Here is a 14565-nt window from a genome sequence, read left to right as displayed (position 1 = left end):
TACTGCTTGCAAACCAGTGATGGTAAGATGATGTCATGGGGTAGGACTGGATAAGTCTGATTTCTTCCTACTCCATTCAAGCATGTACTAGGTATAAGCAAATTGATATTGGATTAGCATTTGTTGGATATGTGTAAAATTATGTGTGTTGACATATCAACTGTCTTTACATGCTTGAAAGAATAAATCAAATCAAATCAAATCAATCAAATCAAAATCTTGTTTTAAAGCTGTAAACACATCCAACATTCAAAGTGGCTGACTATCTAATTTGAGTGTGCTACTGCCATTGCCACTGGTTTAGTCTCCCATTGGCTCCACTTTCATATCTCCCCTCCCTGTAATTTTGGCAGCCTCCTGTTGTGTTGGATGTGTTTCCAGGCCAGTTACTGTCTATGTCATCCTGCTGCTATGCTCAAAGGCTGTTAGTCATTATACTGTAAAACAAAGGCTCTTCTGTTTTGAATTTGCAAAGTCAGTGAAGAGGTTTGCAATTATGGTGCATTAGAGTACACAAGAGAGCTAATAATATCAATAGATACAACTTGGACCCAGTCCCACTGTCCTTGGTCCCATTTTAGATTAATAATGTTTGTGTGTGATCACCAACATACCCTTCTTGCTTTTTCCAAGTCTGCAACACAGCCTGTAAACGTTAGATTGGCCTGATTAGATTTTATCTTATTTCTGTCAGCTGTTCTTTCAATCTGTTGTTTAGCGCTCTGCTGCGTCTCATAAAATGGATATGTTTTATTATAGGCACTTATAAAATACTTCAGCTTCAACTTTAACTTTTTTCCATGAGGCAATTTGTCTCACCGCCAGTATTGACCTTCTACTTGTGGTTTCCAGCACTTTTTCTGTGCACTGACACACTTTAGAGTCTGAATTTGATCCATGGGACTGTGGCCATTTTCTTCGATGCTGCCTTTTATTGCTTGGATAGACTCTCTTGTAGCGGCTCCACATCTGCCTCAAAGATGGGCCAACTGGGTCTGTGCAGCGCAGCTATTGGCCTCAAACTGGATTCCTCAGCTGTTTCTGTTTAAATCACAGACGAGTGAGGAGAGTCAGTGCAACCCACAACAGAGGCAGAAAGAAAGTAAGGGTGGAGAAAACTCACAAGTGCCTCTATCGTGTGTTGCTAAAAGCCTAGAGAGAGAGAGAGAGAGAGTGGGGGTAGGGACTGGTTAGAAGTACACCAGTTGATTCTGATTAAGGCAAGGAAACACCAGTGTTTCATTTAAAACACACCGAGTGCTGTGATTGCTTTCTTTGAAATTAGAATAAATATAAATCACCTTTACGATCTGGGTGAATGTTTGGTACATGTTGTATTTAAATTTTTAACCACTTTAAATTATGTGAACCTTTGGAACAATCAAAATGTGTCTTTAGAGCTAATGGATATAGCAAACACATACAGGTGGGTTAAAGGAAAAACCAACATAAAGTGCCAGTGTGACTCCTCATGTCCTATGAATGGGGGCTTTATCATCTAGATATGGTGGCGTGTATGTGGTGTCCAAAATCTTTCAACCAGATGTCCAAATGTGTCTAAGAGAAACTATGACAGAGAGTAGGAGTGAGTGCTGAGTGGGAGCTGACGGTGGCAGGCAAAGACGACTCATTTCTTCAGGTTGTTCCTTTAATTTGTCACCTGTCTATATATGGATTTTCTTAAAAGATGCATTAACAGTAAAACTATAGTAAATACTACCAATATCTGAAATATAAAAACAGATTATCCCAGAGTGAATGAAGTAATGTTTATAATTTTATATTTTGATTACCCTGACTACCTGTATCAGAAAATATGCATCATATTGGTCACACAATTCCACTTTTTGGCATGTATTGATTTAACTCCTTGATCTTTTCAGTGCACCCGCATCTGATTAACCACAGTCCCATTAGGATGGAACAGCTTGTCAATTATTAAAATACAAAGATTCAGGTTTTTGGTAAAATACTGTGACAAATGCACATCAGTGTGGAGAGCCAAGGTCTGCTCATATTTGAGAGTGAGCAGTTATTTTTAGTCTGGGGAATGAAAGAAAAAAAGAAAGCAAACATAAGAGCCTCGTGGCTTACAAATTCAAAAGGCATCACCAAAAATGTGTACTGTGTGTAATGTATTTAGTGTGTAGAATTAGCAAGACAGTGTTGACCTCAGTTACAAAGCAGACGTGCAATAATTTATGTGCTATAGAATGATGCTTTTTCCTATTAAGAAAAGTGACCTATTTTGACATATCAGGACAAACACAGGTGTATATTAATAAAGGCACAGTTACACGTAGCCTCCCTAGCCAAGTCAATGGGCCAGCATACAGAACACCAGTAACTAGAGCTAACTCTTCAAATTATTAATTACATCTATGTTTGACAAGTGAACTGTCAGCCTTGATTTTGTAATATGGTATTTACAATACGTGCACTGAATTACTGTAGATGATTTAACACAACATGACAGCAAACTCTTTATGGTGTCCAGAAACATTCAACCAGCTGTCTAAATGTATAGAGTGAGACTGACAGTGAAAAGGAGAGTAGGAGTGAGTGCTGAGCAGAGGCTGACAGTGGATGCCAGGAAAATTACAGAAAGATTTCCAAATTCCACATTCACAAACACACCACTTGCTTCAGATATGCTCCACTCAGGGTATTTCCTGTTGCCTTCTTGTCCTCCTTCTCCTTGTCTGACTCTTTATGGCCAGGCCTCGTCCTCATGTCCACTGACCACACCCCACGCTGCTGGCGGCATTGGAGTTTACCACAAGAAACTTAATGCCAGTGAAGAGTGACTTGTGGCACTTGCATTCCGTTGAGATGCACAAGTTGCAGGTTTCATGCTCTTTCACTGGCACAACTTACTGGGACACCTAAATGGAACTGAGCATTTGTTAAAGGAATAACTCAGTTTTGTGAAATGCTTATCCATGTCCTTGCTGATAAATATACAGGCCAAACCAGGAGTCATTTTAGCATAGCATAAATACTAGAAATAGGGAGCAGTTGACAGGCAACCAGCAGAGTAACAGTGTACTGCAAAGGGTCTGGTACATAACCTGCCCTAAAACAGCAAGATGTCATTTTTACACAGAGAGTTTTGTACAGGTTACATGTAACATTTTAACTAGTAAGCTTTAGCGGTGCTGATAGGTGAATTTTGTTACTTTACAGAGGTGTGCATTGTGTTTCCACTGTTTATGCTAAGCTAATGCTAACTGGCTGTAGTTGATATTTAGTGTACACATGTCAGTGTTCTCATCTAACTCTTAGAAAAAGAGCAAATGGGCATACACTTTTCAAAATATCAAACTACTATCTTAATGCTATAAATCCTACTGCTTCCCCTCCTTGTGCTGGTTTATCAGGTGTGAGAAAGATCTATAGCACTTATAGTTGCAGTAATCATAAATAGTACTGTAGTAGTACTGGTAGCAGCAGCAGTATTAACAAGATGAGAATTTGAAAATCTCTGGTGATCACAGTCTTGCTGCTGTAGTTCCTGAACATTTGAACAATTTTTTTCTTACTCAAAATTCCAGAGTTGGCACAAAGTCATTGTCTTTTATTTTCTGTTTTGTATCCCTGTATTTTACATGCTGCATTATCTTTTTCCCCTTAGATAAACGTACTATTATTTCTACATAAAGTTTACTTACGGCATAATATGTTAGTAGTAATAGGAAGACTTATACTGATAGTTGTACAGCACAGCAGTATAGTAACAGTATAGCAATATGTAATTACCATAGTTTTAGTAGTTCTAATATGACAATAATACTGTTATTAGTTGTATTATTCGTACTAAGAGTAAAGGCACCAGCCATTATACCAGTGTTAGTAATAGTAGTAGCAGGAGTAGAAAAAGAAGAAGTCTTATTCTGCCTTGAACAGATTCAGCTTCTAAATTAGTTTGTCTAATTCAGTTTATAGTCATGTTGTTCCCACTCTGCCAGGAACAAGCAGTGCACAGATGTACTGTTTTGTATTCCCTGCACTTAAGTGGTGAAACTAAAAATCAAAGTATCTAAAAGACTGTACTGAATACTGGCAAAAAAAATATCAGCCACTTTTGGCTTTTTCAGTGCAAGAAATATTTTTGGGTACTAGTATTAGGGTTTCAAACAAAAGTCCATTGACCCTCTGTCCTCCCACTCTGTTTTGAAGAGTAGATGTTCCTCTCTCTTTGTGTCCCCATAGCCTGGGAACTATCAGCGCACTGTGAAACGAACAGAAGATGCCTTCCAGGCCTGCAGTGACATAGTGGCGTGTTTCCAAGAGAGAGCCCGTGTGGAGAGGCAGTACGCCCAGCAGCTCAGCGAATGGAGCAGCAAGTGGAAACCAGTAGTGGACTCCAGTCAGTACTGTCGTTGCTACCCCATGATGAACATCGAAATATTAGCTTTAAAAAAAAAAAATTAATCAGAAATACATCGTGGGCTTGAATAACATTATTTGTGTAAATAATGGTCATTGGTTTCTAAAATACAAAGAACATTTTAACCACCTATGATTCCCTGCTCCTTTTCAACATTCTACCTCAGGTCCACTGTATGGATCTCTGCTGAAGGCTTGGCAGTGTTTTTTGTCCTCTGCTGACCGGCTGGCCTCCTTACATGCCTCTATATGTCGGTCCCTGGTGTCAGAGGATGGAGACCAGGTCAGGACCTGGCAGAAGGACTCCTTCCACAAGAAGTTATTTGGAGGCTTCAAGGAGTCCCAGGATATCGAGACGGGATTTGCACGTGCTCAGAAGCCATGGTCCAAACGACTTAAAAAGGTCTAAAATTTGGGGGTTTGCTTTTGGGAACTTGTCTCTATTACATTCCCAGCTCATATTTTTACATCCAGCCCAGGTCTTTAGTGACTTGAACAAAGCCTTCTAAGCCAGGAACCTACTTCTCAAGAGTTTCTCTTAAAAGTTCAAAATGATGTGCTGCTGTAGTCTGTGTTTTACTGCGATTTGAAAGCAGCAAAGGACAAGACGACAAAATGTACAATATTTGCATCAAAAATATACACGAGCCCCTTTGGGAATCAATACTTCATGCATACTAAAAACGAGTGCTACATCACAAATGGGTACTCACTAAGAAACTGGCTATTTAGGAATTAGTTTATTCTGAATATCTGTAAGATGTCTCAGTTTTTATAACTAGCTGTGGGTTATGTTGATTTTGAGAGGAATGCACTTTTGTTGTTGATGTCATGGAAAGTCCATGTAGAAAGTCTTTCCTTTGTGGACTACCGTCCAAACTTTTCATACAGCTGTATATCTACTTACTCTAGAGAGTAAAGGTATATTTTGCGCCATCTGCAGCTGGATAAAGCCAGGAGTTCATACCATAAGGTGAGCCGTAAGGTGCAGACAGCCAGAGAGCGGGAAGCACATGCTCAGGGAAACCCGGATGTAGCCATTGACAAACAGAAGAAGATCCAAGAGGAGAGAGAACTAGTTCAACAGGAGGCAGAGAAGGTAAGAAACACACTCAATCTCTGTTTTGTTACCTCGGCCAAGGCGGAGGTCATGCTTTTGCTGTTTGTAAATCAAAAAGTAATGAAAGGATCTGGATGAAATGTTTCAGAGAGGCAGGGTTTCTCCCACAGAACAATCCATTAGATTTTGGTGCCAATCTGAATCATCATCATCATCCTGATCCAGGAATTTTTAAAGGATTTTTCACCATTGTGAAATAGGGCCAGTTTCAATATTTTTGCTTCGAACTCCATACACAATGCCTGCATTGCATGGACAAAAATTACACAATAACATTCACATAAGATCTACCACACACCAAAATATAAATTGGCTTCAAGTAAATATTCTGGATGTGCTGATTTAGAATATTCCAATTTATAGGGCTGACAAAAACTCGCTACTGTGAGACAACAAATAATGCTACAGACTTGCAGACTTACTGAGCTAGACCCTGAAGAAAACTGACTGAAATACTGAAATATTGTTTTTCTTGAATGACTTTAAAACTTTCAAATGATATCAATGTGATCCAAAATGTTAGGGTTTCATGGTTAAGATGGTTAATGATTCATATTCTGAGGTTCAAATTATCATGGTATCTGTGATCAAAGTGGTGGTATTGCACTGGACTGCATTAGATTTAGGGGAGTTTCTCATTTTCTGCCACCCTCAGGTGTGTAAATTGAAAGGACAATAAACATATGATTGAAATGACACATTTCCAAAATGTCATCAAAACTGAACAATGTGAGATTCGTAAAGATGGATGTTACAGCAGGGCTGTTGTATTGTACTACAATAGCTTGTGCCTAGTAAAGTGGCCACTGATTGCAAAGCTTTCGTTCAAATACATTTTTAACCGTTAATTGTCATCCTGGTTTTAATTTTACCTTCAGGGTTAGGGCACACCGACCTTTGTGAGTGTATATGAGTGAGACCCAGTGACTCTGCGAACAGTATGAGAAAGTTTGACGGTGTCCGCGTAAATGCTTACAGGTGCGTGTCCGCTATGAGAAAGTCCTGGAGGAGGTAAATCGTTATGCTCCTCGCTACATGGAGGAGATGGAGTCCATCTTTGACCAAGCACAGGACGAGGAGCGCAAGAGGATTGTCTTCCTCAAACAGGCCCTTCTCTCCATCCACAAGCATCTGGACATTACCAACAATGAGAGGTTAACCACAGTGCTTGTGTGTGTGTGTGCCTTTGTATTACTTATATTTTGGGGACCTGTTAACACACTCACATTGTGGGGACTTGGTCCACTGAATCACTATAATTTAGGGTGTCAACATTGCTTAAGGTTAAGGTGAGGTTAGGGTCAGGGTTAGGTTTAGGCAAGTAGTGGTTATACAGTAGTTAAGGTTAGGATAAGGCTACAGGAAATGAATGTAAGTCAATGTAAAGTCCCCACAAGGAATGAAAACAGTGTGGTGTGTGTCTGTGTTGCTTAAGAAAAAGGCTGTAAATAGTTCTTTAAACACCTGAATTGCTGTTTCTGTCGATTAAATGACAATCAGTGTTTGTGGTCTTGCTGGCAGATGGTCTTGCTTGCAGAACAGATTTTTTTTTAACTGTGGCTTGACCAGTTTGCTAAGCTAAGTATGTTAAAATCAATAATTTGACTTAATTGACCTAATTAAATGCTGTTTCTCAGTGACTCACTTCTACTCTAATGAAGGAAACAACAGCTAGCACAGCAGCTTAATCACTTTATCAGATCTGCATGGGACACAGGGCGATATGGGCTACATGAGAGAAACTATATTCTCTACTAATCTGTTTAATTTATGAGTAAGAATTTACTCAAAATGGCTGATTATACACAATAAGTAACACCTTCTAGCAAGCCTTTAGGAAAGTCAGGCCATTCTTTTTTTAAATGAGTTACAAGTCTTTTTTTGGGGTTCTCTTATTTATTCACCACTTGTCATTTAGTGTGAGGGCCGTGTACAATGAGCTCCACAACACACTGATGTCCATCGACGAGCAAGAGGACCTTCGATGGTGGAAAAATACCTATGGGCCTGGCATGCCCACCGATTGGCCTCATTTCCAGGTGTTTTTGTTTGTTTGTTTGCTTTTGTCAACCAATTCAGATTGATGTGAATTTTAATTCTTTGCAGTCTGTTTGTTGGTCTGCATTTAAATATTTTGTAATCATTTTGTTCAAATGGTTTTTAGGAATGGACATCTGAAAAGAAAGCCAACAAAGGGAAGAAAGAAGTAGAAAAGAAAGGAATAACAGAGAAGAGGTGAGTACATCTATCCCAAAGGAAACAGTCTTATGCTGTTTCCAGGCTGAAGTGTCTGATCAGCCATCTAATGAGACAGACTCCTCTTTTTTGTCCTCTAGTGTGATGATTGGAGGAGTGAAAGTAAGAGCTCTGTATGATTATGTTGGCCAGGAGACGGATGAGCTGTCATTCAAAGCAGGTAAACACAAAACTTCACATGTTCACAACTTACCATAATGCACAGCTGTGGATTGAATTGATTATAAACAGAAAAGTATGTGGAAAATAGTATATTTTTGTTTCTAAACTATAGTGTTTTAGTATAGTCTACATAATATATACATCTTTAAATAGTCAAATTATTGTATATTGTTTTAGAGTTTGATTAGTTGATCAGCACAGTTTAATCTATAACTATTTTGCTATAAAAGATTAATGGTTGAATTCAACAAGTCCTCCACCCTATACCTCCCATGCATGTAGTTTTTCCTTGTCTTCTCATACACCCCAGGAGGAATTGTTCAAACCATGATTAATAACAACATATGTTGCCACAGAAAGCTTAACAGACTTTCAACATCATGGAAACAAGCATAGCACAACTCCATTGTCAGGGAAACTGCCATAACCCCGCATTCATGTTTCACTGTGTTATGTCACATTTTGGTGAGGTTTAGGAACAACATGTACAGTACACACCTGGGGGAAAGCAGTGGGTTACAGTATGCCTATGTAGCCATCCACCCCTGTCTCCTCCTGAGAGTGACTTTCTGTCTATACAGTATATGCTAGGTCACCTAATGCAGTGGTCCCCAACCCCCGGGCCGCGGACCGGTACCGGTCCGTGGATCAATTGGTACCGGGCCGCACAAGAAATCATTAATTATTTCCGTTTTATTTATTATCTGAGTCTGAACGATCTTTTATTTTGAAAAATGACCGCATTCTCTCGGTTACATCTCGGTCACTTGAGCGCCAAAACTGGCTTACTTGTGCGACATATTCAGCCTGCTCAATGAACTCAATCTGTCACTTCAGGGGAAAATGACAACTGTCTTCAAGTTGGCAGATAAAGTAGCTGCATTTAAAGCCAAACTGGATTTGTGGGGACGACGCGTCAACAGAGGCATTTTGGACATGTTTCAAACATGAGACTTTGGGTGAGACTGAGCCTGAGTCTTCATTCTCCCAGCTGGTGCACGATCACATGTCTTTGCTTTTAAAAGAGTTCGAGCGCTACTTCCCAACCACAAAGGACCCACGAACTGCCAAGGAAGGGATCCGCAACCCATTTGTCAACAAACCAGGTGAATCCAGCAGGTCTGTGCAAGAAGAAGATCAACTGCTGGAGATCGCAAATGATGGCGGCCTTAAAAGTTGTACTCAGGTGTGTTATTCTTTGTCTCAATAAATATGCTAAGAGAGCTAAAAGATATTATTGCTTCCGTCAAATTTCTTCCCGAGTTCAACGCTGGTGAAGCTGCAAAGCTCAACAGGATTATATCAAAACCGAGGTAAGCTTATTATTAATTTACTTTGAACAAAGCAGAGGCTGACTTAGTCCACTAACATTATGATAGGCTGCTAACAGCTAGCGAACTAGACACAAAGCGCTTTATTTACAATCAAGTTTACAATGATTCATGTGTAAAAAGGTTGGGGACCACTGACCTAATGTACTACTTTGCTCATGTCAGAATTATTGCACTCACTAGATGTCGCCAAACCATATGCAAAAGTAGGTCGTATTAAACTGCTGGCACAAACAATCTGTTGAGTCATTTTTTAATGGAGATATTCCTAAATCTCTGCAATAATAATTGGAATACTTTTGGGTTTTGGACTGCTGGTCAGAGAAAACAATCTATTTGAAGATGTTAACTTTGGCACTGGGAAATTTATCATGAAGATTAATCAAGAACAAAATAAGCAGTCTAACCCTAACCATGAAGGAAAATAATAATTTGTTGCAACCCTAATTAAAAACTGTTTAGAATCTTAATTATGCCCCTTCCTGCAGGTGAGGAGTTTCTGAAGATTGAGGATGAGGATGAACAGGGCTGGTGTCGAGGCAGGAAGGATGACGGGTGGGAGGGGCTTTACCCAGCCAACTATGTGGACGTGGTGTAGTTATGACATGTGGACTGAAAATGAAAGATCTTGTTACATCACATGGTTCGTTTCACTGTGGAAGTTGCAACCTGGGTAAATGTGTAAGTGTCAGAGAGATTCAATGAGTGCTGTAAAGAACCATGACAAGTAGCCAAAGATCTGGTCTGTGATTAGAGTCTGATCACACCTGGGTGGATATAGAGTTGTTTTTTTTAAAGCCCAAGTTGTGTGATCTCTTAAAGGATTTTGACAAATGTTTTAATATATACAGTATGCATAGACCACTTATATTGTAGCCATATGATAAACAATGCTTTAAAGTAAAGAAAAAACTGATAAATATCCCAGACTCTAAAGGTACGTTATATAATTAACCATTTGGTGCTGAAATTGCCTTAGAGGATTTCTGTTTGCTTTGAGCGGTTTCATTTTTTTCACTTCAACTCTTGCTTTTAAGTTGTTCACACATTCTCACAACACAAGGAGAAAGTGACAGTAGTAGTGTGATTATAATTAATCTGAAGCAGCCGTACATGGGGAGTCAGCTTGTTGGATGTAGATGGCTTTATATAACTTCAATTTCTGTTATGTTATTGTTGTTTAAAGGAACAAGCTGAAGCTCAGAGGAATGTTTGCTGTCTAACCTTCAGTGAAAAAACAATAAGGATATCAGTTTTATCTCTGTGTGTTTAGTACAGGGGGAAACTGTGATCCTCCACTGCTATCTTAGTTTGTATTTTGTTTACTTAAAGTGACTATTATTAATATTTTTTATAACCAGTGGATCACTTGAGTACTTGTATGTAAAAGGGGCTGATTGTAGTGGCAAAGCCAGAAGAAACTCTTACCCAGCTGTGCACTTTCTCTACTATCTGTGAAGCTTTATGTCAGCTCATTTCATTGGTTTTCTGGCCTGCAACATTATTGTTTTGATACACTGCTCTCATGGTATTGATTTCAACAAAAACGCTCATCACCACAAAGCAAATAGACACAGTTATAGACTAGCTTGTGAACACAGAGGAGCATTTAGCAGCTAAATCACTTGATACTTCCTTCAGGGGTAAGTCAAGACCACAAATAGATCTAAAAAAGAGTAAATATTGGACTTACATTTATCACATCCTCAGAAACACAAGATCAAATGAATACTAGCGACTACCTACACGTGTTTTGCAAGCCGCCGTATCAATTTAAAGAATGAAAATATGTGGATATTGTCCACTGTTTGCTCCCACAGCCCCTAAGGTGGCCAAAACTCAGTTATTACAGCTATATCAGTGATGGAAATGGGAAAAACAAGACAATGCCTTTTAAGAAAGGGTTTCTGAGAAGTTTTTTCTTCACCAGTTGACTCAGTGACAAACATCCTGTAGTTAAAGTGGGGTTGTCAGGTTTGAGCTCCACCGTAAAAACAAATTAAGGTGACTGTTGGACATACTGGTGATCAGTTTTCTAGATGGATACTGGCTGACTTAGCAGGTGCCTTTAAAAATCATATATGAAAACCTCAAATACACTTCAAAAGGTGCACAAATAAAGGTCAAAACTGTACATAACAAAGTTTTTAATGGTACATTAGAAACATAAAAAATAGATGAAGATTGAAATGTGGTCTCGCCACGGTGCAATCACAATAATGCACTCCGAGGTTATTCTGATATACTGTAAAGAATAATGGACTTGGCAGAGGAAATGATGCCTCACTTTAAGCTGCAGCCTTCTTTGCCACAACTTAATGAATTATTTTCTTGTGCTGGGACACCTTGTTGTGCATTATCATTAACAGTATGTGTAAATAAGCTTTGGAGTTCTTGGAAGCCTGTTGTTGAAGTTGAGTGGGTTGTCAATTAATTACAGTGATGGTGGTTGAATTCTTGGCCCCTTCTGCCCACACTGCACCTCAGCTCCTTGCCTGGCAGCTGCATGTGAAGGAGAGGCATACTGTAGAGCTCTTTGTCCACTATGGTAGAAAAATGCTATAAAAGTGCAGTCCATTTGTCTGTTTTTAAATTTCAGTGGCGTGAGGCTTGGAGTTCCTCCTTGCTTCTAGTCGTTTCATCCAGGACCCTTTACCCACAAGCAACTTAAGGCCAGAGTTATCTTAATTTTGAAACTAAGATAATCTTCATGCCAAGATGCTTTTGGGAAAGGAGGCACAGGTCTAAACATATTGTAGATCTAATGCTACCACTGTACAGGATGTTCAAAGACTAAACCGATATCATTCCTCTTCATCAGATTCTCACTTTGACACCAAACATTTATATTTCGTACCTTGTCTGACTGTTCCTTTCAGATAAGTACTGGGGAACAAATAGTTTTCCTGTTTCTCTGTAGCATCTGATTATCTGTTGCTATACTGTATGTACGATGCCTGTTATGGAGAGCATATTTACCAAAGTAATGGCTTCCAGAAACCACTGGGTTTGCCTCGTCCTTGTACCTAAACGTCTTCATTATCTGTGTATGTGCCATGTGTCATTATTTCTCATGTAAAACTATACATTTTCCCCAAGAACCTTTTTCTTTCTTTCTTTTCTTTTTTCTTTTTTGCAAACTGCTCATCTTTTGGAAATAAAATTTCAAACTAAGTATTATTTGTAATGGAAAGAATGAATCTGTGTGTGTGCTTGAGAGACAGTGAGGGAGTTGTTACAGATATGTGTGTCTGAGCTTCTGAGTCACCATGCCATCATTCTGGAGTCCGCAGTCCTGGAGTCCTGCTTATTATTACTGTACATGCTCAGAGTTGTCAGCTGTCTCTTTCTCTCACACACACACACACACACACACACACACACACACACACACACACACACACATACAATTTTTTGTCAAAGCCATTTTTAAGCCATGTGTTCATGTCAAGGCAACTGTGTCCAGGTCAAGCGCTGCTCTTTATCTCAGTGATGCCACCACAGAGTCAGACATGGCCTGACATCAACACATGGCCATCAGCCAAGAAAACAGCCCCAGCCTGCTGATAAAGAAGGACGCAGTGATAAATCCTGGTATACTGTTATACATGCAGGAGAATGTAGGAATGCCTCTTTCCACAGCAGTAACCAAGATGATGATAATGAGGGCGCCCTGGAAGAAATGTCCTCGCTTACTTAGATGTAGGCTGAGCTGTATTCAAGATAACATCAGCTGAGCTCTCACACTGTTCTCCTGTGATGCATATAATATTTTTGGCAATATACAGGAAGACCTGCAGACAAGTGTTTTAATCAAGGATTTTGATAGTCACAAAACGTAGATCTTATTTTGATCTTATATTGGTTGAACTTGTTGGTCAGTGCCAGTGGTGAAAGCTGAAACAAAACAGTAGAACAACAAAGTCCTATTAAATTGTTGCTTATACCTGGTGTTAAAAAAAAGTTAAGAAAAAATTAAGGTGGTTCGGAGCCTTCGGGGTAACATTTTTTATCAAATACTGAGGTCTGGTGTTTCATAATGATGAACCATGTCACCCAGTGCAGTGGTGCGTTTCCCTGATGTGTTTTTGTTTTTGGGGGGCCTATGGCACAAACAAATAAACAAATCCAGGACTAACAGATCGACAGACATTAACCATGACTAAAGACAATTCATTTTTGGCTTTAGTTCCTACATTGGTATTGTTGAAAATACAGTTTAAATGACTGGCCTTATTCTTTAAGTTTATTGTATTCACGTTTTGTTGCCCTAGCCCCGTTCCAGTCTTGTGCCCCATTGTCTCAGCCTCCTCGCCTCTGTCGCTTCTCCGGACCACGGACCTCCTCAACCCCGCACCATCTCCACCACGCAGGTCGATGCACAGTCTCCCATTAACTGCATGTACTAACTCTGTCTCCTCAGCAACCTTCCACCACGACCAGCCCAGGAGTGAGTCCCAGCGTCCGCAGCCCGGCCTTTCCCTCATCATTCCACCACTGACTGTTATTCACCTTCTGCGGCTCGACACCCGGTCCCACTTCAACCTGGTTATTCACTTCCTTGTAAATATCACTGTAAATACACCGAGCACTACTTGCACTGAAGTTAGTCACCTGGGTCCGTCCTTTTTTTGCTCTCATTTAGCACTTTAAATTTTGACAAAATCTCAGTCTAATCTCAATTTTACTACATCTGCCTAAACATAAAAACATGCTGACTTTGTCATTACCTCACTGCCATGATCACCAACAACCTCCCAAAGGGTGACTGTATAATTCTACCAGTCCCTGTTCTACCAGTCCCCGCCCAGATCCTCCGATACCTGAACCGGACATTTTTGACGGCAATGTGGAGAAATGCTGGGGTTTTCTGCTGCAGTGCCGCCGGGTGTTCGAGCATCAACCACGGACATACCGTACTGACAGAGAAAAGATCAGCTATGTCATAAACCGTCTCCGAGGAAAAGCACTGTCTTGGGCCAAGGCTGCGGACTCCAGTGGTCTACTCATCGGTACCACCATCACGGAATTCTTGGACGACATGAGGCCTGTTTTTTCTCCTTCCTCCCACCAGAGCCAAGCGTCTAAGGAGCTCCTGACCATCCGTCAGGGGGCTCAGCGGGTCCTAGACTATGCTGTCGACTTCCAAGTTCTTGCTACTGAGGCCGGCTGGGAGGACCGCCCGCTACGAGCGGCCTTCTGGCACGGCCTCAACAATAATATTAAAGCCGAGCTTAATACCAAGAACGAGCCCCCTGACCTCAGCTCCCTAGTCGACTTGGCCATTCGACTTGACAGACAACTGGG

The 14565-nt window shown here is 40.2% G+C and overlaps 1 protein-coding gene across 2 annotated transcripts in view; it reads left to right on the top strand.

Annotated features, from left to right (window-relative positions):
• Positions 1-12397, top strand: part of LOC109963207 (protein kinase C and casein kinase substrate in neurons protein 3) — a 17999-nt gene extending 5602 nt beyond the window's left edge. For both annotated transcript variants that reach the window (XM_020605559.1, XM_020605560.1), the window contains exons 3-10: positions 4213-4369; positions 4557-4792; positions 5333-5488; positions 6488-6663; positions 7428-7548; positions 7674-7744; positions 7846-7925; positions 9747-12397. In XM_020605559.1, the coding sequence (XP_020461215.1) occupies positions 4213-4369; positions 4557-4792; positions 5333-5488; positions 6488-6663; positions 7428-7548; positions 7674-7744; positions 7846-7925; positions 9747-9856 (1107 nt within the window). In that variant the 3' untranslated portion in view covers positions 9857-12397. The remainder of the gene's footprint in view (positions 1-4212; positions 4370-4556; positions 4793-5332; positions 5489-6487; positions 6664-7427; positions 7549-7673; positions 7745-7845; positions 7926-9746) is intronic.
• Positions 12398-14565: the final 2168 nt, after the last annotated feature.

Source organism: Monopterus albus, unplaced genomic scaffold (genome assembly GCF_001952655.1).
Source record: "Monopterus albus unplaced genomic scaffold, M_albus_1.0 scaffold70.1, whole genome shotgun sequence".
In the NCBI taxonomy this organism is placed as follows: Eukaryota; Metazoa; Chordata; class Actinopteri; order Synbranchiformes; family Synbranchidae; genus Monopterus; species Monopterus albus.
Note: the sequence above shows the minus strand (reverse complement) of the source record. Positions and strands in the feature narration are given on the sequence as shown.